Source organism: Chelonia mydas, chromosome 7 (genome assembly GCF_015237465.2).
Source record: "Chelonia mydas isolate rCheMyd1 chromosome 7, rCheMyd1.pri.v2, whole genome shotgun sequence".
NCBI classification, from domain to species: domain Eukaryota; kingdom Metazoa; phylum Chordata; order Testudines; family Cheloniidae; genus Chelonia; species Chelonia mydas.
The window spans coordinates 17,713,401-17,739,394 of NC_057853.1; the positions used below are offsets into that span (position 1 = coordinate 17,713,401).

At 39.9% G+C, this 25,994-nt stretch overlaps 1 protein-coding gene across 12 annotated transcripts in view; it reads right to left on the reverse strand.

The window, feature by feature from the left end:
• The window catches only part of RAD18 (RAD18 E3 ubiquitin protein ligase), a 119,930-nt gene that overhangs the window by 21,952 nt on the left and 71,984 nt on the right, over positions 1 to 25,994 (reverse strand). For 7 of the 12 annotated variants that reach the window (XM_037903696.2, XM_037903695.2, XM_043550881.1 and 4 more), the window contains one exon: positions 17,048 to 17,110. The exons of 4 other annotated variants lie outside the window; for them this stretch is intronic. In XM_037903696.2, coding sequence (XP_037759624.1) covers positions 17,048 to 17,110 — 63 coding nt within the window. Of the gene's footprint in view, positions 1 to 91; positions 199 to 17,047; positions 17,111 to 25,994 lie in introns of all 12 variants that reach the window. One more of the 12 variants, XR_005226079.2, reaches the window with a different exon arrangement.

Genomic DNA, 25,994 nt, shown 5'->3' on the forward strand with positions numbered 1-25,994 from the left:
TGCCAGACTACACATGAATTTACACTGTACCCATCACTTTAATTGATTAAAGACAAAGTAAGCTAAAATGAATATAATGAATTTAACTTACAGGATTGTAGGTTAGTTAAGAAGACAGTCCGAAAAACTCATTTGGATACCAGAATGGAACAACAAGCAACGAGCAGTCACTTTGGGGGATTTTTATGGAACAAGAGCCTTTAAGGAACCAAAAAGCAATTAGCAGCTGTAAGATACAATAAAAACCTTGAAGAAGAGTATATTAAAATAGACTCTAAGTAAACAAAAGTGCTAGTAAGCCATTGTGAAGTACCAAATAAATACAACTGGAAAAATATCAGATCCTAGGCAGGGACCCAATTTAGATGGCCATGAAAATCATCTATCAATTAAATGTATTCTATTACAAGGGTAATAAAAGTCACCCTGGTTTAAATCTCATCAGTGCTGATCAAAATCTGTTGTATATTTACCAAAATACAGATATACTCAGAATGCTGATTATGTAAAATTGGCTCCTTACTCTACAGATCTTCCCTGTATGTCACAGTCATATCTGCTTATTCACCAAGGCTATTTGTTAGGCAATGAGTTTACATCCCAATCCCAAACTCCCTTTATCTCGACTGAGCAAATGTGGGTATAGAAACGTGAAGCTGGATTCTCCATTTTGTTTCATAACTGCCTCCAACAAAATTTGACAGGTATGTTCTAACTGCAGGACCTTTACTCTTGGAGAAGAGGACAGGTTGATTTTCAGATCCCATGTCAAGTTGACAGTGCAGAGTTAAAAAAAAAAAAAAAAGGTTTTTTTTTTTAACTTGTACACTTAGCAAATAGGATCTGAAAATCATCTACAATAAATACAGAAGCCCTGGTCATGTTTTTATAGTTACTATAGTAGAAAGAGAGCCTAAAATGTACGCCCGTGTATCAACAGGCTGGTATGAGGCCTCAGCTAAAGCAGTGAGCCGGCTTTGCTGATATAAAGCAACGTTAGCAAAAGTCAGGCTGTGAGGAAACATCACAAGTTCACAGAACCTGGCAAGAGCAGGGCTGACCATGCAGAAACACACACTCCGAAGAAGGGCTGGTCACAAAATACTTGTGCAAACACAGCCCAATATCAAGGATGGTACAAAAGCACTCCCCAAGGAGAACAGGAACACACTGACCCCTCCTTAAAGATAAGGTCAGGATGAAGTATGTAATAGAGATATTTTAATCAAACCAAGATGTACAAGGTGATGGGTGATACCTAGCCATGTCAGGGGGCAGTAACTAACTATGTCAGAGGGGCACTACTAACTTGTTTATATCTGGATATAAAGATGTATCTCAAAGGGAGCATCTTTGTCTAGCCTAGGGAGGAACAGAAAATCCCATCATTCACTAAGATGGTCCATTGTTATGGGCATACATATATTAGTGGTCTGGTAGAGTCTGCGAAACACTAGTACCGTCCTTTGTCAACAATAAAGCTGGCTGGGTGCCTTCATCCCTTAACGGATCTTGTGGTCATTGGGTGGTTCGCTCAAGGTTTGCCAGGCCAGCTGTCTGTGCAGGTTTGGGGCAGCACACCGATGAAACACGCACACACAGCCAAACATTACATCAACATCTTACCACAGTCACCTTTAAGAATAAAACATTTCCTGGGGAACTGTATAGGTTATGTATTGGGAAGTGGAGATTTTCATTTGTCTGAAGCTATTCCAGGTTGCATCTGATTATACCTGGTACAAAATGTACATGGTATACAGTGTGCAAAATGAAGTTGTGTTCTAATGTCAGTTTTCAGTGTCATCACCCCAAAACTACCGCAACTGCCATGCAAGTTGGCTGAATGAAAACAAGCACTGAATGGGCATGCAAATTGAATTACTCTGTCACCCTTAGAAGTGGCCCCACTGTGCTGAAGCACAATGGAAGGTGAGGTCTGGGGTAGTTTGCATTTCCAGTGGTCACAGCATACCAGTTCTGTGGATAAAGATACACTTTCAGACTGCATGGCTGTCCACCTGGTACCCTTCACATCCCATTCAGGGGCTCCACCCTCACCTGGGAGGTCAAACAGACTGGTACCTTCCACCAGCACCAAATTTCACTTTGTTCTCAAAATTAAAAAGGAGAATAAGCAATGGAGAATTTCCTATATCAGCAATATATTTATAACAAAATTTACCTCTGCTCCCCCCCTCAAAGGAACAATAGAAGTATACACAGATTTTTTCTGAAGCTTCATTAATATCGCAATGGAAAAACTACAACAGCATATCCGGGTTTCATTCAGAGTTCTAGTGAAACTGAATGGGGCCTTGGGCAGGACAGGATCCACCACTGCTAGGTGAGCTTGCTCTCTAACATCCACCCAAACCCCACAGACCTGCCCCTCCACACTGGGCCAGGAGACGCATATGTTTGCCTATGCCAGGACCCAGTGATGGGCATGACAAACCACCTAGAACCTTGCCAGGACCCACCATTTGAGAAACACTGCCTTAAATGATGTCTGAAGATGTCGGAAGGATTCAGATTCATGTCTTGAGCCTATATCTTGTGTAAAGATGAACCCATCAAAAAGTTATCACCATGAAGATTTCCAGTAGAAGCTACAGAGTTCAGTACTGAGCACCTGCTATGTCGCCTCAATTTAATTAGATTTGGGTGATCTGCATGTACATTCCAATAAAAAACAAAAACACCTTTCTGAAAGCAAAGATTGTGCTTAAATACATTTCAGGAATGAGCCCAAGATTTAGGTAAAAAAAGTGGCCAAAAGGCCAGTAAAAAGGAGTAAGATGTTACTAAGCTGCCCATTTCCACACTTTTCATTAATAACTATTAAGTGCAATGAATAAAAACTAATATTTGGATTTACTGCTTCAATATTAACTTTTAACTGGTGTGTGTCAATGTAGACTGATTAGTGCAAATAAAAGGGGACTCCAGAAGATTAAATGTAACATCTCTATGGTGCTCATTAAAAGCTTTATGAGAGTAGGCAATTTATTAACTACATCATATGAATACTAAATTATCCTTTATTAGCTCTACCACCTAAATTAATATGTACAAAACATCATCCTGTTGCAATCAATAAAACTGTCAATACAGCTTTCATTTTCAAACTGTTGTGTCTGAACAAAGGTAATGCACTGGAGAAGTTGGTAAGATCAGACCAACTTTAAGCTACTGGAAAATAAAAGGTCTAGAATTCAATTAAAATCCAAAAACTACAGTCTCAATTATGCTCTTTCTTGATCTGCCTCAGGCAAGGAATAACCAGATTAGATACCTGTTAACAGAAGTGTATAGATTGCTATCTGGTTTCTGATTTTCTTTCAGAGGACCCTATTTGTTTTGAAATTTGTAACATACCTGTCACCTTCATACTAGGTGTACTGTCAAACACTAAAAACAAAACTGTCGCATCAAATGATCAAAAGAAAGACCCTTTTCTGCCACTGCCACTCTCCACCTTTTACCCTCAGATACCCTCAAATTCTCTTGTAGCCACTAACCCTGAAAAGAAAAAGAAAAGTTACAAGGCATCGGCATCATACCCTAAAGGCTGCCATACTGTGCTGTGGTATATCATGCCCAAGTCAAGGACTCCCCATTGAAAACACTCTGTCATCTGGCTTCAGGAGTTCAACAAAAGAATCCTAGCTGACTGTTCCAACTCTGAGTGGAGACTGAAAGGAGTGTGTAGCAAAAAGTGATCTGTGGAGAAGTATCCAAAGCTGATTTCCCATTCATAGAAATACATTCCCCTGCACCACCACCACCCTAGGCAAATTAAATTACTGAGCTATCCTTTTGCTACTCAACACAGAGCAGCTAGTTGACCTATTCTCCACACAAGTTTTAGCATGTCTTCATTGTAATCCATTCAGACACAAGGGAAACCTTAATTCGCAACAGAATAAAAATCATTAGGGTGGAAAACATAAAAAACACATTAAGTAAAAAGTTAGAGGAGTGTTAAATGTTCTGAATCAGACTTGACAGAAAGAATGGTCATGTAGGTGAGGAATAATCATTTCTCTATTAAGGTTAAAAAAATCATCCTGCTTTAAAGACCATAACAATGAACAATGTTAGCTGTCCCTTACAACATAAAATTGCCTAGGTAGTAATATTTACTAGCCTCTTCATCATAGAAAGGAAATGTGGTTTTAGAGTAATAAATATTTTTAAAAGGTGGTGTTCAAAAAGGGACTGTCAAGTTAAAGTTTTGTGGTTTTTTGGATAAAAAAATATTTCTTGTACCTACGTTACCAACAAGCAAGGTAGATAAGGTTCCTAATCAGTTGTACTCTGTAGGTTCTCATGCTCTAGCACAATACTGTAATGCTGGATTTGCAAATACTAAGTGGGTAAACATTGCTATTTGGATACATATTTAAGAATTTTTCCTCCCATCATAAAACCTGAATTTTGATCATAGAAATGTAGGATTGGAAGGGACCTTGAGAGGTCATCCAGTGCGGTCACCTGCATTGAGGCAGGACTAAGTATTATCTAGACCACCTCTGGTGGGTGTTTGTCTAATCTGTTCTCAAAAATCTCCAGTGATGGAGATTCCACAACCTCCCTAGGTAATTTGTTCCACTGCTTAACTACCCTTACAGTTAGGAAGTTTTTTCCTAATGTGTAACAACCTAAATCTCCCTTGCTGCAATTTAAACCAATTACTTCTTATCCTCAGTGGTTAAGGAAAACAATTTATCACCCTCCTCTTTATAACAACCTTTTACGTGCATTACTGTGCCGCCCACCCCTCCCGTCTTCTTTTCTCCAGACTAAACAAACGTTTTTTTCAGTCTTTCCTTGTAGGTCAACGTTTTCTAGACCTTTAATCATTTTTGTTGCTCTTCTCTGGACATTCTCCAATTTATCCACATCCTTCCCAAGGTCTGGTGATCAGAACTGGACACAATACTCCAGTTGAGGCCTTATCAGTGATGAGCAGAGTGGAAAAATTACATCTCATGACATGCTTACAACACTCCTGCTAATGACTCCCAAAATTATGTTCACTTGTTTTGCAACGGTATTACATTAGTTTGTGTTCTAGTATAACCTCCAGATCCTGTAGTACTCCTACTTAGGTAGTCATTTACCATTTTGTATTTGTGCAATTGATTATTTCTTCCTAAGTATAGTTCTTTGCATTTACTGAATTTCCTCCAACTTATTTCAGACCATTTCTTCAGTTTGTTCTGATCATTTTCAGTTCTAGTTCTGCCTTCCAAAGTGTTTGCAACCCCTCCTAGCTTGGTATCATCCACAATCTTTATGAGTGTCCTCTCGATGCCATTATCCAAATCTTCTATGAAGATACTAAATAGAACTGGATCCAGAACAGATCCCTGCAGGACCCCACTCAATATGCCTTTCCACCTTCACTATGAACCACTCCTGTAAACTACTCTACGTAAGCTTTTCCCAGTTGTGCACCCACCTCACAGTCAGCTTGTCTAGGCGATATTTATCTAGTTTGTTCTTATGAGACAGTATCAAAAGCCTTAGGGCTTATCTACACTGGCACTTTACATTGCTAACTTTATAGGTGCCAGTGTGGACAGTGCACCAGCGCCAGTAGCCGTGCTCCCAGTGCTGGTAGCTATGCCCCTCATGGAGGTGGGTTGTTTTTTTTTTTAAGAGCGTTGGGAGGGCTCTCTTCCAGCGCTATGCCACGACTACACAAGCCACATTAAAGCGTTGCCGCAGCAGTGCTTTAATGTTGCCAGTGAAGACGTGCCCCTAGTAAAGTTGAGATATATCACACCTACTGCTTATCCCCTATCCCTAAGGCTTGTTACCCTGTCAAAGAAGGATATTAGGTTGGTCTGACATGATTTATTCTTGACAAATCCATGTTGACTGTTACTTATCACTTATTTTCTTCTAGGTACTTACAAATTGATTGGTTATTTGGTCCAGTACCTTTCCAGGTACCAAAGATAAGATGCCTGGCCTATAATACCTTGGGTTGTCTTCATTCCCCTTTCTGTAGACAGGTACTATATTTGCACTTTTCCAACACTCTGGATCTCTCCCATCCTTTACAAGTTCTAAAAGATGATTATGAATAGCTCAGAGCTCTCTTCAGCTAGCTCCTTAAGTATTCTAGGATGCATTTCATCAGGCCCTACAGTCTTGAGGACATCTAACTTGTCTAAGTAATTCTTAACTTGTTCTTTTCTTGTTTTAGCCTCAGATCCTACCCCATTTACACTGATGTTCACTGTTAGTCATCCAATCATTGCTAACTTTATAGGTGAAAATTGAAACAAAAAAGGCATTTAACACTTTGGCCAATGCTGTTTTCTCTGTGATTGTCTTTCCTTCACTGAGTAATGGGCCTACCTGTCCTTGATCTTCCTCTGGCTTCTCATTTGGATTTGTAAAATGTTTTCTTATTACACTTTATGTCCCTAGCTAGATGAATCTTATTTTTTGCCTTGGCCATTCAATGTTGTCCCTACATGCTTGTGGGTTTTTATTTATATTAATCCTCCATAATTTGACTTAGTTTGCACTTTTTTAATGACTCTTTTTAGAGTTTTGGGTTGTTGAAGATCTCCTGGTTAAGCCAGGGTGGTCTCTTACCATACTTCCTATCTTTCCTATGCACTGGGATAGTTTGCTCTTGTGCCCTTAATAATGTTTCTTTGAAAAAACACCAACTCTCCGGAACCCTTTTTCCCCTTCAGACTTGCTTCCCATGGGATCTTACCTACCAATTCTAGGAGTTTGCTAAAGTTTGCGTTCTTGAAGTCCATTGTCTTCATTCTGCTGTTTTCCCTCTTACCATTCCTTTGAATCACGAACTATCATTTCATGATCATTTTCTAAGATGCCTTTCACCTGCAAATTCTCAACCAGTTCCTCCAGTTTGTCAGAATCAAATCTAGAATCGCCTCTCCCCTAGTTGCTTTCTCCATCTTCATTCCAAAAACTGCATTTCAAAAGCTTATTAGATGATCACTGCCCTGCTGTATTATTTTCCCAAAAGATGTCTGGGTAGTGGTGATAGGGGATTTCAACTAAGTCCTGTGTTTTGGAAGATTTTGTCAGTTGTTTAAAAAAAGCCTCATCCACCTCTTTTTTTTGGTTAGGTGGTCTATGGTAGACACCTACCATGACATCACCCTGGGTTTTTTTTTACCCCTTTACCCAGAGACTTTCAACTCGTCTGCCTCCCAGTTCTACCTTATCCTCAGTGCAAGTGTATGTATCTTTGATATACAGGGCACCACCACCTCCCTTTTTCCCCGTCTGTCCTTCCAGAACAAGCTGTACACATCTATACAAATATTCCAATCCCACCAAGTTTCTGTGATGCCAATGATGTCATAATTGTGATTATTCACCAGTATTTTTAGTTGTATATTCCCCATATTCCTTGCATTAGTAAAGAGACATCTAAGATGTTCATTAGGTTTCCCCTCTATATTCCTTCTAGTCTTTCCTTTGTCCCTGCTGTGACTGCCCGTTTCCCCCCCAGATTCCAATCTTTCACCCAGGTCTCTCTGTTTTGGACTTGCCTGTTAGCTTTTGTCTCCTACCATAAAACCTAATCTAAAGCCCACCTCAGTAGGTTAGCCCATCTATATACAAAGAAACTCTTCCACTTTCTTGAAGGTATCACTTTAAACATTCTTTACCTTTCAAAGTTGATCTAAGTGCCTTATGCTGCTTTGGAAAAAAAGGCAAAATTTATATAAAAGTTCAGTATTAACTTTTATTTTTGTACCATATGTTGAAAAGCCTTCTTCCTATACTTATTAGATTTTTCTGTTGCGTAAACTCTAGATATAAGATGACAATATATTTCACAAATGTTGGCATTTGTTTTACAGTGTGGCTAAACTATCGTACAGTATATGGCTAAGAAACACGGATCAAAACTATCTGCTGTGTCCGTTGTATCGCGTTACAAAATGCAGCTGCCAGTTGCATCTATTTTTGTCTTAGCAGCGTATGACTATCCTTGCAAGAACAGATTACTCAAGTCACAGAATAAAGTTGAAATCTCATTCTATGCAGATATTATACTACATTTTACTATTCTAGCTTTACTGCTTGACTTCTTCCAAAGTAGGAGACTATTCACCACTATGAGAGACTGTACCCCTTGTGACGGGTTCCCCCCAGGGTGCCACCTGGAACTGGGGTACCAATGAGCCCCTTGACCTACAAGGCGGTGCTCCCTCTCACACTGTACTGCTGTGACAAGCTACAAAGCCCTCCAGCCTGCACTTTCACCAACATGCGTACAGGTAGGGACACACCCAGCTGCAGTTACAAGCAGGGTCTCTGACCAGCCCCTGCACGGAAAGCTACTCCCAGCTCCTCAGGTACGTACCCACTCTGGAGTATAAACCCAAAAGTATACAGTCTTGCACTGCACAGAGAACTGTGCAGCATAAGCTCATAATATTTTCCCCCTCCCTCAATGTGTAGAGGAATATGCAACAGACTTCTGCCCCTGAGTTATGATTCCCACATACCTCAGTCCAATTCACTGGTTTAGATAAAGCAAAAAGAAGTTTATTAACTACAAAAGATAAAGTGATAGCAAACAGATCAAAGCAGATTACCTAGCAAATAAACAAAAACTGCAAACTAAACTTAACATACTAAATAGACTGGCTATGAATAGCAGATTCTCCTCTTAAGAGATTATACAAGCAGGCTGCAGATTCTTAAGGGGCAAAACTGCACTTGCTTTACAGTTTGGAATCCACAGGTGTTTCACTCGCAGGCTAAAAATCCCTTTAGCCTGGGTCCAGCACTTTCCCCAGTTCAGTCTTTGGTCCTCAGGTGTTTCCAAGAGTCCTTTTGTGGACCCCAGATGAACCCCAGATGATGTCACTCCTTCCCTTATATAGATTTTGCATATGGCGGAAACCCTTTGTTTCAAAACTTGGCTCCCAGACCAGTCTGTGGAAAAATACTGATATCTCAAGACAGAGTCTGGAGACATGTGGTCTCATCACATGTCCTTGTAGCAGCCATCACTCACAAGCTATTTGGAGTGTTCACAGGAAGGCTTGCCAGGAGGGAGATAAGCTCCTCCTAAGGCCTATTGTTTTTTCCTACTGGCCCATTGCCCTGGATAGGCCCTTCCCCACCCACCATCTAGACTGAAAGCATCTTGTCTAGTGGGCTTTACACAGGCGTAACTACATTTGAAAAAACATATACACAGTCAATACTAATAACTTCAGATACAAAAATGATATATGCATACAAATAGGATAATCATATTCAGCTAATCATAACTTTTCCAATGACACCTCACATGACTTATCTTGCATAAAATACATTATAATTATGTCAGAATAATACCAGAATAATATTTTGGGGTGCAGTGTCACACCCCTATATTCACAAACTTTTACAGGACTGACAAATTTTGTACAAAATATGCTTTGTGAGGTATCATTTGAAAACTCAATTTGCTGATCACCTAGGTAAGTAGCCATTTTTTGGCAAGAAAAAGGATGTGAGCGAGAAATTTACATTTTGACAATGGAACAGTTGGAGGTTCTCATGTAAACAGACTGGCAGTTGCCTGAACCCCAGCTGGAGATGATTCTCAAAGAGAAGAAAAGATACAAAAATGAGGAAGAGAAGACAAACCACCTCTCTCTCCTTATCACTACTCACAGCATCAAGAATGTCTGAAAGACAAAGGAAGTATCATTTAACTAGGGAAGTGGTCCTGGCTGAAGGAATCCAGCCAGACTGCTGTGAGCATATGGGGAGAGAAACCTTTTGCTTTAAATTCACTTAGCTTGTTAAGTTAGGTGCTAGTTGGCATTTTACCTTTTATTTCTTTGTAACCAATTCTGACTTATGCCTCATTACTTGTAATCACTTAAAATCTATCTTTCTGTACTTAATAAACTTGTTTTATTTTATCTAAACCAGTGTGTGTTTGGATTGAAGAGGTTGGAAACCACCCATTTGAGATAACAGGGTTTGAGATAACATATAATTTTCTATTAATGAAATGACAGACTTTCTATGAGCTTGTACTGCACAAAAAGGAAAGAGCTGGGAAGTACAAGATGTATATTTCTGGGGACAAGTCTGGGACTGGGTATTTGCTGGTGTCACCCCAGAACAATTCAGGAGTGGTTGGCTGGAAGTACTCATATAACTCAGCTGGGAGTAATTTACATGCTAGAGGAAGTGTGTGAGCAAGGCCAGCGGTTGCTCTCATAGTGAAGCAGTGTAATAGGCATCCCAGATTGGAGAATTGAGTTCAGCAATCCAGACTAACCTGGGAATGTTACTAATGTCTTCTTCACTCATATATATATATATTTTAAGTGAAGTTATAAAACATACAGCCAAAATCTGTGGCCTATCCATCTACCATTTGACTTAGTATCCCCCTCTTGCAAATATTTATAGAAAAGTATGTGATAACAATGGTCTGTATCTGGCTTGACTAATTTTAAATGAACTCAGTTCCACACATGTCATTCTGACTGTTCCACAATTTACCTGTGTGACGTTATTGACTTGAACTGGGACTGTATAGAACATTGTTGCAACCAAGGTCCTGTCGTGGCATCAAATCTTGTATAAAGGGGGTCAAATAAGGTGTCTAAGACAAGATTATGGTTTGCTGGTTATGATTATGCTATCTGTTTGCATGTATCATTTTTATATTTAAAGATATAAGTATTGGCTCTATACTGTCTGTATTTCAAACTTATGCTATGCTTCTGGATGTCCCCAGACAAGTTGGTGTCAGTTCTGCCTAGCCTGCTTGATGGCCCATTAAGGACCATCAGCTATACTACTGACCCACTGAGAGAAGGCAGATACGCCTTGTGACTCAGCAAGGTATGCAGGGACATGCTATGGACAGAACTCTGAGGTTTTTCCATGCCACGTGATGGAATGCTTGTCTTTGGAACAAAGACAGACAGACCACATGGCAAAAAAATATAAAAAGCTGCTGCAGCTCCTCCATCTTGTCTTCAAACCTGCTTCATAACTCTGGAGGAACTTTGTTACACTGAAGCTTTGAACCAAGGACTGAAAGACCCATCCCAGCTGTGGATGTACTCCAGAGACTTGATTTGAACCTGCAGTTTATTCTATCACCGCAGAAGGAAATCAAGCCTGAATCAAGAACTTTGCCATTACACTGTATGTAACTGATTCCATTTAACCAATTCTAGCTCTCATCTATATCTTTTTCCTTTTATGAATAAATCTAGATTTTAGATTCTAAAGGATTGGCAACAGCGTGATTTGTGCGTAAGGTCCGATTCGTATATTGACCTGGGTCTGGGGCTTGGTCCTTTGGGATCGAGAGAACCTTTTTTCTTTTACTGGGGTATTGGTTTTCATAACCATCTGTCCCCATAATGAGTGGCACTGGTGGTGATACTGGGAAACTGGAGTGTCTACGGGAATTGCTTGTGTGACTTGTGGTTAGCCAGTGGGGAAAACCAAAGTCTTCTCTGTCTGGCTGGTTTGGTTTGCCTTAGAGGTGGAAAAACCCCAGCCTTGGGCTGTAACTGCCCTGCTTTAAGCAATTTGTCCTGAATTAGCACTCCCAGTTGGATCCTGCCAGAACCAGCATCGTTATAACCTGCTTGTAATTTTATATAATAAACTCTTCAGGGTAAGGCACTTGTTTGATACAGTTACCTATTGTACAGCTCAGTGTCCACTTGCTGAAGTATAAATAATGTTCTATAATTAACCTGAAGAACATGAAGCATAATCAAAGTTGTAGTTTACTTTCTGCTCTAGATTCTTGAGCACAAATCAACCTGTCCACATTTTATTACAACTTGTCTTAAACAAACCCATCAAATAACTAGATTCTCTGATTTAGAAAATTACCAAGGGCAAGAAATGATTTTTCTATGAACAAGTCATCTTGCTAATATTAATTTCCCACACTGCTATGCAGAAATATTTTGCATAGGAGAACAGAAACTCTGCAAGTTTCAACTCTCTCTTCCACTACAGAACATGGTCTGCAAACCCACAAAGAAGCTAATGGTTCCACTCCCTTAACCTGTGGATTTCTGCTCATACCAAATCAATCATTGGCATTCTCTGGATCACAGTTTCAGTGGCACAAAAGGGAGCATAGGATTTTTATTCTGTAGTCACTGGGAAAACTAGCTGCATGTCACTGCCTGGTAGTTTAAAAATGGTGGCCTTCCATCTATGACCCAGAGGATAATGATGATGTTGGGAAAACAAGAGTCCCTCCACTAGGGAGAGATATTTTAGCTGCCCCATTAACCTTGGCATGACGTTCTCAAAATACATGGCAATGATAGACTGTATAATACTAAATAATCAAGAATGGAGTAAGAAAGAAAAATAATTCACTAAGAAATAATTATTTCCAACTGCCAAAATATTTAAACAATGGGTTCTAAATGTGGCACCAGATGGAAAAAAGTTACAATAGGATCCATAAATAAGCTGCAACTTTGGCAAGTTATGGACAAATAAAAAAATCCCCAGAATGTACACTGAAATATCCTCACATGGAAAGCATATATCAAATACTAGTAGTTTATTCAACATAAAACGGGGATGATATTAAGTCTTATAGTAAAATATTGAAAATAAATATGCTGTATCGTGTGATATAAGGTGCTACTATTAGGTCGTGAGCTAAAAAATGGAAAAAAGAAAGATATCCATCTAGCTGATGAGAAGAGATAAAAATATTGTATAAAGGAATGAAAGATACATGCATTACTGCAGTTTGCTTTATTCATGCATATGGCCACATTACTTCACATGGTCACTGTGAAAGACTCCAGCTGTGGTCTGAGAAGCAAGAAACCAGTCTATCTTTCTTGGTAGCGTATAATGAGATCTCTCTATGGTAAAGGACCAAATCCTGTCTGCATCTTGCAGCCCTCAGCAAGCGAGCTGTGCTCTGGGCAGATTCTGGGCATCTAAGGGAGAAGGATTCCTTCTCCTCCTCTAAGCAGAGTGACCAGTCTGCAGTTGCTGATGCAGCAGAGCCCTCTAGCTCCCCCCTTTTGTTTGATCCTGCTCCCATTTCAAGCCAATGGAAATTTTGCCATTCATTTCAACGATAGCAACATCCAGTTCCATTGTGTCAGAAACTGTTAGTTGACTTTGTTTCTTGGATATTATGGATTAAGCAAGTTGATAGAGATGCATTTTCTAAAATATGGAAACTACATTTGAACTGAATACATTTAGCTTATAACAAGCTCCCAGTTCATTATGGATAATGTGTGAAGTCTGCAGCATAAGAAATGCAAATATACACCCTGCAAATATATATGCTTTTTTGGTTTGCTTTTATAAATTTCATTTAATTTGTATTATGCTTTCAGTGGACATAAGAGAAATTATCATAGATATATTTTAAGAAATTGTAACCCAATAGGAAACATTCCGAGCAATGGAGGTCAAATGTCATCCTTCAACATAACCATTTAGGACAAATCTAAAGACCTTTTCAATTTCCTTCTTTCATCAGATATGGGCAGATGACTATTATGTTTGTCATCTGCAATAACCTCTCAGCTGATTCATATTTGAAACCATGAGCTGTCATTTTTTGACAAAGTAAGTTTCAGTAAATAAGCAATCCCTTTTATATGGTGCATCAAAATGCAATTTGTTGATCTGGACGTATCATTTTGTAGAAACATTTACAAGAGTATGGATCTGTTCTGCAAAGGTGTGTTGTTGTGATGCCGGGGAGGGGGAGGAGTTCTTGCCACATTTGCCCTTTCTCCTCAAAAAAAGGCAAATATTTAAACATGTACCCTGATTTATATGCTGATCAAAAATGGGAGACTAAAAAGAGACATAGGTAGCTTCCTAACAACCCATCAAGATAGAATATTTTATATACCTCTCTCCCCTCCTTAACCACAAGAACTGCAAACAAATAAATATTCTCATTTTTGTAGCTTCTTAGCAGTATAAATCTGTTCCATAGCCACTTCTATTTGTTACTTTTCCAGCCTAATAGTTGCCTTTGAAACCAGCTATTAATATCTGGCAGGAAATAAACCCAGCAACACTTTTTCAGTACCTTGCAGCAATGTTACCTGAATTCAACCAAGAAAGTGACATTTTTAGGGAAATGACAAAATGTCCCAGATAAGTCTTTATGGACATTCCAATTGTCTAAAGAACAGGTGCAAGATATATACATATATACACATATTTTGCCAACAGAAGGTATGAAAAATCATCGCAAATCTCATTTCTGCTGGGGTTTGAGGAAAACAACACGTAAAATATTTCATATTTTAGCCTTGAGTTATTTTCATCCCATTTTCAACTGCACTTGACAGAATAAAAAGGTGCAATCTATCCTACCACCTTCAAGCCCAATCCTAAAATAAATTGCTGCCCCAATAAACTTCAAAAACAGGATCTCTTAGATTTATTTCTGAGTAGCAGCCGTGTTAGTCTGTATTCGCAAAAAGAAAAGGAGTACTAGTGGCACCTTAGAGACTAATAAATTTATTTGAGCATAAGTTTTCGTGAGCTACGGCTCACTTCATCGGATGCATTCAGTGGAAAATACAGTAGGGAGACTTATATACATAGAGAACATGAAACAAGTGATCAGGTAAGGTGAGCTATTACCGGGGGAGGGGGGGGGGGGTGCAGAATGGCCCACCTTGGTTATCACTACAAAGGGTTTTCTCCCTCCCTCCCCCCCGCTCTCCTGCTGGTACTAGCTCATCTTAAGTGATCACTCTCCTTACAGTGTGTATGGTAACACCCATTGTTTCATGTTCTCTGTGTATATAAATCTCCCCACTGTATTTTCCACTGAATGCATCCGATGAAGTGAGCCGTAGCTCACGAAAGCTTATGCTCAAATAAATTTGTTTGTCTCTAAGGTGCCACAAGTACTCCTTTTCTTAAATTTATGTTCAAATCACATTCAAAATTATTTTAGATAAGCAAAGGGGAGCTGTAACCAACTCTGTATCATTTCACGCTCGATAATATGTTATGGTCCAAGTGTAATAACTCATTTGAAGGAGTTTGCATCTCTTATTAGGTTGCCAACACCTGCATACCGATCATACAATGATACTCGCATGTGTCTTTTCAGAAAGCGGGTGTTTGAGGAAGGAGTCAAGTGATTCATGCATGAGTATACCCTAACTATTAGGAGTTCTAACTCCTGCCTGCTGCAAAGAGAGCTACAGCTGCTTGCCTTCTGGGTTAATTTTCTAGACCAGCAGTTCTCAAACTTTAGCAACCCGAGGACCACCATTTTGATTTTAAAATGTTCATGGACCCCCAAGCCCACCTGTCAGCCCCAGGCCCTGCCCCTACTCCACCCCTTCCCCCAAGGCCCCACCCCTGCCCCATCTCTTCCCCACCTCTTTCTACCCCCTCCCCTGAGCACACCCCATCCGCACTCCTCCTCCTCCCTCCCAGCGCCTCCTGCATGCTGCTGAACAGCTGTTCCCCAGCATGCAGGAGGCACTGGAAGGGATGGCGAGGGGTTAATCAGCAGGGTCAGTGGCCCTGGGCATGATTCCATCCCCTCCCCCTCCCTTCCAGGGCCTCCTGCACACTGCTGAACAGCTGTTCCCTGGCATGCAGGATGCGCTGGGAGGAAATGGGAGGAGTTTATCAGCAGGGCCTGCGGATCCCCTGGAGTACCCTCCGCGGAATCCAGTTTGATAAACGCTGTTCTAGACAATGGAAACAGCAGCAGAAGGAAATCATGAGGAAAATGTTACAATGCAGACTACAGCACTGGAAAATAGGTACAACTGAATATTTTATGCTGGTCTTAGTAAATCACTTTTAGGTGCTGTCAGAAATTATGCTTATGAAGGTTCTTCTTCTTCTAAACATCACCCATTTCTCTCCTAACCAAGGGCTGTTTTTACACTAAACTTCTAATGATTACTTATTTGATGCTTTCCTATTGATTAACATTCCCACTGATTTCTGGCACCATTATAATCAAGTCAGTGTTTCCATTATAATCTGTTATTATCCAGGACAGCACCATACTTTATTGAGTAAATAATATACACACTTTTAAGAGTTCCAAATTTCATTTCAGTTATGGACTATGGGGTTTATGAAGAGCTGCACCAATCTACTGAACACACATGTTCTTGGGATAATTCCCCAATTAAGTATTCTAAGGACTTCCTTAAAAAATGTAATTCACGATTAAGTCGGATACGATTCCTCTAATATCACCCTCTTATGCCCAACTACTGCAGCTGGCATGATATTCAAGCAGGGATTCCAGCACCAGCGGAGGGACTTTACATGCAAAATTAGTTCAGTCCGCTGGGCATACTGGATTTTTCAGAAATACGAACTAGTCCAATCATATGACTTAAAAAAAAAAGTCACAGTCTCCTATGACAAACTGCAGTATTGTTGCAGAATCCTTCCAGATCTTGATTTCTATTTTCTCTTCCGAGGATTTTAGAAATTTACTGGGGATAAGGCACCTGACTGGGACTCTGAACACCTTGGTTCTAGTTCTAGCTCTGCCAGTGTTGTGTGATCTTGGGCAAAACCATCTATCATTCTGTGCCTCTATTTCCCCTCCCACCCTTTGTGTGTCCTGATCAATTTACACTGTAAGCTTCTGGGCACGGTCCATTTCTCACTATGTGTTTATACAATGCCTAGTACATTGAGCTTGATCTCAGTTGGGACCACAAGACACTACCATAACACAAATAATAATTAAAACGTTATTTTCTGTTCTAAAAAACGGTGAGCTTTTAAATGCAGAGGAGTGGACTTCTCCCTCCCCACAAAAGGAATCCAAAATGAATGCCTGGAATAAAGTGTGCTTGATTTGTAAAATCTGTGATGCAAGATCTTCCAACATTTCTAACTCCATCGTGTCAGCCCTAACTACAAAGTTTTCTGTTACTTGTTTATTTAAACCACGCCTTTTTATTTATGCAGAGGAAACCATCAAATGGCCTAGAATAGTCTCAACCAATTACGTCATTCATCCGTGTACTGTACTCACTTATCTGATGACTCTGAAACCATCTCAACTTCTTGCAGATCTCTCAAAATATCCGAACTGGAGCTGAAAGGATAATATAAAAAAACCTTTTAGACTATATAAGCAATCCTTGACAATTATCCAGCACTCCACTTTCAATAATAAATTCATTCTCATGGAACTTATTATAGATCCCCGATTCTCAGGGTGATTCTTAGCTGACTGAGGCTCCAGCATAGGTTAGTGAAGCTAAAGGACCACACACCAGCTGAGCATAGCCAGAATGCAGTATGTTCTGGCCACTTCCCCTTCCCACTTCCTGAACCAGAAATCAGTGTGCAAGCAGGGACGAAGAATCAGCCATGTTGGTGGAATTATCAGCTGGCCAGATCCAACTGCTTTCCCTCCTCTTTGCACCAATCACAAAGTACAATGGGGAGGGGCACATATTAGAATAGAGAAACTGGCCCTTTAGTTGTCATTTAGGTTAGCATCAATGAAATAAAGACTCACATGTATTCTGTGAGCACTACCATGGAGGCGGTTAAACATGACAGCCACAAGATTAACGAGTCTGTGAAGATGAGCATAGTAATCCTTGTCTGTTTACAGTGACCATCATGCATGAACAGTTTGACCAGGCAGATTTTAATATAAAGAGATTGTGTCTAGTTTGTTTTCAAAGATAAATATTTTCCTGTCAATTTTTCTGTCAAACCTTTGATAGCAGAATACCAAAATGTCAATTTCTTTATAAAATGTATCACCTCTGTTGAAGAACCACAAATTAAGTGTAAAAAACCCTATCATACTGAACTGCCATATTCCAAACAATAAACCAATGTACTGTCATTTTGGCTTAACTCCACTCCTTGTCCAGCTCTCTCAATCATTTCACAGGATTTTTTCAAGGGTAGGGAACCTGTTCGTGTTATAGTGAACAAACTCTCCAAGCACCAAAATCATGTAACATCATTAAAGAGAAAAGCTTTTAAAAATAATTTCAATATATTGGATCAAAAATATAAAAGCACAAATAAGAGAAAAAATGAAAAAAACCTGTTCAAACTAACAGATGATAAATGTCAGAGTGTCGTACAATTTAATCACATCATGGCCACTGTGAGAGCAAAAACATGCTGCTTTTGTGGAGCATCACAAATTTTATTTCCCAGTGACTCCCATCTGAACCTTGTCTTTCCAATCTCCAACTGATTCCTTCATTCCCAACATTCATATTGCCACTGCATCTGCTCCTTCTGGCCAAACAAATAATCCACTTTATATTTCCTCCTGCCTGCCAACTGCTGCTCCAACACCTCCTCTTGCTCCGTTTCCAACCCTCTCCAGGTTTCCCAATGCGCCTAATCTAAGCCAGTTCTCCCCTGCCTTCTACAACCTCTTACACTCCACACAGCACCAGGATGGAATCTCAATGAGACAGATTGCCGTATTTTTAAAAATAATTAAAGAATGACTGTGCCAGTGTGCGGCCTGTATAAGTGGCTGGGAATCTGTATCAGAAGTTCCTAAATCCCAGTGCAATGCTTAATATGCTAGGCAACACTGTCCCAGTCAGTGCTCGAATCAAACATATATCCTTTTCTGACTTCCCTTTTAAAAATTACAATAAAAGGCAAGAGACATGTATGTAAAATTAGAATCTGTTCATCCATTACCAATTCTTTTCTTCTTGCTGCTTATTCTCCTGCTGAAAGTACAATCCTTGATTGCAAAGATTACAATTAGTTGCTTTAGAGATAATTGTGAAATCACTAAAAGGATTAGGATTTCAGAGGAGACACAAACTACCAAAATCAGATTAAGTGCTATGGAGCAGTGAGACTTCTTATGCAAATATGCCTGCAGTGTTATCGTAGAAAGCCTGGGATATTACCTTACCCACTTTGTGAGTCTGTGCAAACATGCTCAGTCATGATGATAAAAAGGGACGATAAAAAGCAGAACCAATGGAGGTATACAGACAAAATGATTTCAAAGCAGAATGGGTTTTCAAAGTTTCCTGCGAAGCATTAGACTTTTTCCAGTGGTTCCTCTGGATCATTTGTGAACCAGTGAATAAAGAATCGGTAATTAACAAATATTATAAAACATATAGACATACCATTATCTGAAATTAAGAGCAGTGATTGTGATTATGGGGTAAATTTCTCCCTCATGCACCAATGCTGGGTCATAGGGCTTGGCACAAGAGGGCCCCACTGGGGCCAGTGGGAAGGAATTCTGTTTCCCCCACAGGATGCAGAATGCGAAAAGAGCTGCTCCATGACTACCTGGGATCTCCACTTGAGTTGCATCTGGCTTACAAATGGACACTTGCCTGGTGGGCTCAGTAACTCTCCATGCATCTGATGAAGTGGGTTCTAGCCCACGAAAGTTTATGCCCAAATAAATTTGTTAGTCTCTAAGGTGCCACAAGGACTCCGCGTTGTTTTTACTGATACAGACTAACATGGCTACCACTCTGAAACTTGTCTCCAGATTAAGCTTCAGCTTTCTAAACAAGCTCCAAAGGCTGTTGTGTGCGTGCAAATGTATACAATCAGTAACATGGCTACATAAACATAAACCACGCAGCTGATAGCCGTGAATGACCAACACTCTTCCCTCCCCAAAAACAAATAAATGTCTGACACCCTCTCCAATTCCATCCTTCCCACCATTGGGAAAGTTAAGAGGAGAAGAATGATTTAACGTGACCTATGTAGAAGTCACTTGTGTTACTCTAAGTTCCAATTCGGCAAAGCACTTACGCACATGCTTAACTGTAAGCACGAGCAATCCCTGAATTCTAAATGTGACTACTCGTGCTTAAACGCTCTGTTGAATCAGGTATTGAAACATCAGCCCTGCCACAGAGCACCAGCATATTGTACCAGCTAAGAGCAGCAGAAACAAATGGACTATGATTTTATAAAAAGAAAAGGAGTACTTGTGGAACCTTAGAGACTAACCAATTTATTTGAGCATAAGCTTTCGTGAGCTACAGCTCACTTCATCGGATGCATACTGGGCACAAAAAGCCTTACCACTCTCGTCGAGGTGGTTTTATTACAGCGCTGCAACTGAGGAGTTTCTTTGCAAAAAGTGGCTTTGCAGTGTGTACACCTCTGCTGTTTCATCCTTTGCTGCCTTTTGGTGACAAAACTTGGAAGTGTCGATCAGCCTTAGTTTGCTAGATAGAATACCTTTTTCCTATAACCTTTTATAGATGCTGATCATTCACACTCAATCAGGCTGAAACTTTGGGCCCAACTTTTCACTGCCTTACACCTAGTGTTATCATTTACACCTCTACAGAATGTCAAAACACTTCTATTCTGATTAATAGCAGTTTATGCTCACTTTGCATTTACTTTGTACAAGTGTCAATGACTACACAAGGTGCCAGGCAGCAGGGATTCAGGCCTTAATAAGTCATTTCACATATACCACAAAAGAGCCATCAGAGAGTAATGACTTTTGATCACTAAAACCTGTAATGGATTTGAACTAGCAACTAGCAAGGAAAAACTATGTTATCTCATTCCCAATCTGCTGAGCCAGTCAGTCACCACATTATTTTGATTTCCACTGTATGGTATAGTGCTAACAATTAACAAAGATGCGGCCTTTATTTCACAAAATAATTACTCACATAACTAAACTGAGACCAACAGCAAACACAAAAATTATAGTCATGATTTTGTTCTCAGTTAACTGACATCAAATGTAACTGGTATCACCTTGTGATCAGAATCCAGCCCATGATTCATTACTTGGTCTTCTGTTAATACAGAGAGTTACAGGAGACAGAACACGGCAATTTCATGTCCACTCCCTGTGTTAGCCAAACTTTTCAAGCACTTACTGTCCTTATGGAAGAGCTTATAGTGCCATTTTGCCAATTCACTCACTGGAAAGCAGTGTTTTTACTTCACATCATAAATCTCTCCTTTGCCTAAAAAGTAAGAAAATAGTCTCCGCTTCACTATGGGTTAAGTTGTGGCTTTCCCACAGCTCTGACCAAAGGTCCGTGCGTAGTTGCTCCTCCAGGAGCATATTAAGAATCAAATGGTGACTTCTTGGTTCCCCACTTCCCCTAAGTGGGGAAATAAACTACACCAGCCATATATACCAGGTACAGATTACTTCCCCCAGCAAGCAAGCCTTTTGAATATGATTTAAATGTGCACCTAACTTAACCGAACATCGTGAGCCAAACTTCTGAGATCTCATTCAGCTTCCAAAACCACAGACAACTTTTTTACACAACTGTTTTCTGTTTTGTCTTTATTAAAAACCATTGCTCTTAAGACTTTGCATATTAAGTTTCAACTGAGTGAATTTTAATAGCAGAACTATAAAGCCCTGAAACTCAAGTGCTTTGTAATGGAAAAGTTGAGAACTACAGCAATAGGGGTCTGAACTCTCATTTGTTGGAGTTGCTCTCAAGTTGTGTTAAGTGCAGATCACATCAGTCTGAAGCACTTCCCCAAGTCTGGCTCAGTTTATTCATGGCTGGCTACTACAATGGAATAATAGGCATTCTGCCAGCAGTAACACATTCTTTTATTGACTATAGTTTGGATTTGACTATAAAAAAATTTAAAGAAAACCAACTGTCCTGAAAAAAGAAAAAGCTAAAATAAAAAAAAAAGAGCTAGTCTCCTTACGTTTATTTATTTTAAAGGGGGACTCCGTTTTTCTTAGCTTCAGAGGGAATGGCCAATGTCTTTAATCAGTCCATCTTGCTGGGTATTAGGTACTTAGCAGCGTAGATGTCATCCATCTCCAATACCCAAGCTCAACATGCACACACTGAAATATGAGTTCACATGTACAATACTTGTTAAAAAAACATTAAGTTCTTGACACACTCTCTCAGTCAGATAAAAGATGACCAGACAGTTTACTGTACGGAAACAGTGTTTGATGTGCCTAAAGAAGTCCTCAGCTTTGTAAAGAGGAAGAATCAGCACAGGTTTGATGAAAATGACGCAGAGATAAAGCAATTCTTGACATCCATGCATTTTCTTCCGGCATTTTGGATAAATAACTCATCTATTAAAAAGATGGCTTATTGATGTACAAAGCTAAAGCTTCACCAAATGAACAACAACTTGTGGAAAATAAAAGCTGAGCAACTTCAATCAGTGGCAGACCAAAAAGGCTCCAAATGGTGGGTTGTTTTTTTTGGATGAGCTGAAGACCAAGTATGGCCCGCAATCTGGTATCACCCCATCTGGCATGTAGATAAGTCACTACTACTCACCGATCATGGACAAACTCAGAAAAAGATAGGCTGAACACTTTAATTAGATTCTGAACTGCCCGTCCACTACGTCAGCATCAGCACTTCATGATCATGAACAATGTCCAATTCAAGACCAACTCTCAATTCTACCAAACACCTCTGAAGCATGAAAAGCTGTCATGCAAATGTCAAAACGGCAAAGCAGCAGGTCCACCTGGTATTCCTGTAGAGATCTTCAGATGTGGGGGCCATGAGCCGATCAGGAAGCTCACTGGCCTCAACTTAAGATTTTGGGAACAGGAGGCTGTACCACAGGAACTTAAAGAAGCCAACATTATTCACCTCAAAAAAAAAAAGCAATCACATTTCTTGCAATAACCATCATGACATCTTGCTCCTTGCCACTGCAGGAAAAAATATTCAAGTCATGTTAAACCTAACTGCTAACTGCTCAATTTGCAGAGGAGATAATGCCTGAAATCCAATGTGGCTTCTGTTCTGGACTTGGTACTTCAGACATGATCTTTGCACCCCAGCAAATTCAGGACGAATGCCATGATCAGAATCAAGACCTATACATTGACAAAAACTATCTTATTAAAAACTTACTCTGTAAATCAAGATGGCCTGTGGACAGTCCTCAGCACATTTGGTTCCTCAATAAGTTGGTCAACATTATCAAATATTTTCATTCTGGAATTCAGATTTATGTCCTTGACTGAGGCTGATTCTCAGCTCCCTGTTGTCATCACCAATGGAGTAAAAGAAGTTCGTGTTCTTGCCCTGATTTCATTATCATCATGTTTGCAGCTGTTCTAATAGATGCATTCAGAGACATTGAGTATGGCATTTATATGCTCTACAGTATGGATGGAGGTGTCTTGAAGCTGCATCTCTTGTGTGCAAAGACAGAAAGGTATGAAGACAATTATTCAGTTGCTCACTGACTGCTTTGTATGTGCTGCAAATTGTTTTGGATTAACTATCAACTCAAAGATGACAGAAGTCATGGTCCAGCTTCAACCGAGAAGTACTGCAACTACTCCAGGTGCATCCATCGATGATGTACCATGGAAGCTCACTGGAAAATTTTGCTACCTATGCAGTTTTGTTTCATGTAATGCAATGACTGATGACAACATTATGAAATGCGTTGAGGCAGCCAGAGATGCCTTCAGAAAACTTCAGCATTGTGTTTGAAGCAAACACGGTATCAGAACTGCAAACAAAAATTGATGTTACCGTGCTGTTGTCATACCACACTCTTCTATGGCTGAGATACATGGACTATTTATTAATGCCACATAAAATACTTGGACTGATTGCACATACAATGTCTATGGTAGTTAATGGGTATTAAATAGCAAGATTCCAAACACCGAGGTCCTTGAGTCCTGAAACAGCATAAGTGGTGACACCTTTATAGTGAGAGCACAGCTGAGATGGTGCAGTCATGCAGTCTGCATGTCCAACAATAAAATACCAAAGGCTCTCTTGTATGGAGAATTGCAGACTGGGGGTGGGGGGTGGAGAGCAGGCCAAGAAAACAACACAATGACACTCTAAAGGTCAACCTCTAATCTTGCAATGTTGACCTCAACACCTGGTAGCTCCTAGTTCATAACAAGTCCTCTGTACTTTGGACTGGAAGACTTCAAGGGCTCATAGAATGCTGCGATCAAGGAGAGCTGTGCAAGGCATAAAGCTAAAAGCAGTGCACATTTATCTAAACTTGTTTTCACCTGTGGCACTTGTGGACAGGGCTGCAGGTCCAAAATTGGTCTTCGGTCTCATCTCAGGATCCACAATAAGTGACTGTAGCTCATTTGTCCAATTCAGCAAGAGACTTGATCATATCATTTTTTTAACCTGAGTGTCCCTTTGACCAGACATTTTGATTACAGGCTAGTAGAACTGTTTATATCTGGTAAACTTCATGTTTTCTAAATGAAAAGGGGCCTCCTACACTCCCTATATCCACTTCTTAAATTGGCAGACAAAAGCCCCAGTTCAGCAAAGTACTTCAGCACATGCTTAAGTGCTTTGCAAAATCTGTACATTGGAGCCTCATTTAAAGCACAAAAAGTTAATGCCAAGACTCCAGCTGACTTCAGCGGGCTTTGGATGAGGCCTTAATACCAGGGATCAGAAGCTCAGAACTTTAAATTGGCACAGCTACACTGACTCCAATGAAGCCTCCTGCTTGCTGTGCGGAGGGGAGGGGGAAAAAGAGGGGTGCTAATGTCAGGGTGTCCCCCTCCCCCTGCTCCTGAAAACTATCTCGACAAAGCACGGGGGAGGGGGCACACAACAGAGCTCAGGATGGAGGGAGTTTGCGGGCAGCAACTGCTGCCTCAACTTGCTGATCTACTTAAAAAGGCAGTGTACTTAGACTGGAGTCAGCTTACTTAAAGGGGCAATGCGAATCTCTCTCTCTCACACACACAGTGTGTCTGTGTCTCTCTCTGTCTCTCTCTCTCTCTCTCACACACACACACACACACACACACAGTGTGCATCTCTGTCTCTCTCTCTCACACACACACGGTGTGCATCTCTGTCTCTCTCTGCCATCCTGTGCCTCCTCCATCCATTCCTGCTGCCTTGTAGAGTGTGAGGCTACATTAACAACAATGTGTTAACCCTGGAGGGTTCAGCCGAGTGCTACTTCATCATTTAGCAGTAAGGCATTCCCTTATCCCACCCTCTAACTCCACCACCTCAAAAAATATAGTTTTTTGTCAGGTGAAAAAAAATTCCCTGGAACCGAACCTAACCCTCCCCCACTTTACATTAATTCTTATGGGGAAATTGGATTCACTTAACATCGTTTTGCTTAAAGTAGCACTTTTCAGGAACATACCTACAACATTAAGCAAGGAGTTACTGTACCACAACTATTTATACAGAACACAGCAGTTTGTGAAAGCTATATACACGACTTCATTTAAACCTGTTGGAAAAATTATCCTTTAAAAGTCATGCATTTTTGTAGTTTTGTTCATTTGGCATCTTATATTTTGTTCTTTGGGTGGGTTTAGCAATTGACGAAAAAAAGACTGAACACGTCTGGATTACTGTCATACTCCATAGTTACGTACTTTATTAAAAATCTTTAGACATATATCAAGTGCCCTTTACTCTCATTTCCTCAATTAAAAACATTAGTATGCAGATCTAGAATAATATCAGCAGATCAGTACTAGTTAAACTCAAGGACTAGTATTAATCATTTAGTTAAACACAAGTTTTTATGAACATAACAATATAGGGGTAATTAAATTACCTAGAGTACAGTGCTTCATTACTAAAAAAGGCAGAAACCATATATTCTTTTAAACTTTAAGGGTCATTTGCTCAAAAATCCTTCTCTATATTACTCTCCTATAAATATTTAGCATGCAGGTTTGGACTTTTAAATGTACTGCACTGACTATTGCTAGATGATATCCTGTTATCAAAAAAGTGCAACACTCACAAAAATCATGGTCTTCCACAAAATATTTAATGCTATTTAAATCAAAGAGCTAAATTATTTTTTTTCTTAAAGTCCTGCTCCATTTACTCTTATCTGATTATATAATAACCAGAACTATTATATAATAGTTTCAAGAATCAGATGAGATACTTTAATTTCATGCTAACTACATTACCATAGGTTTCAGAGTAACAGCCGTGTTAGTCTGTATTTGCAAAAAGAAAAGGAGTACT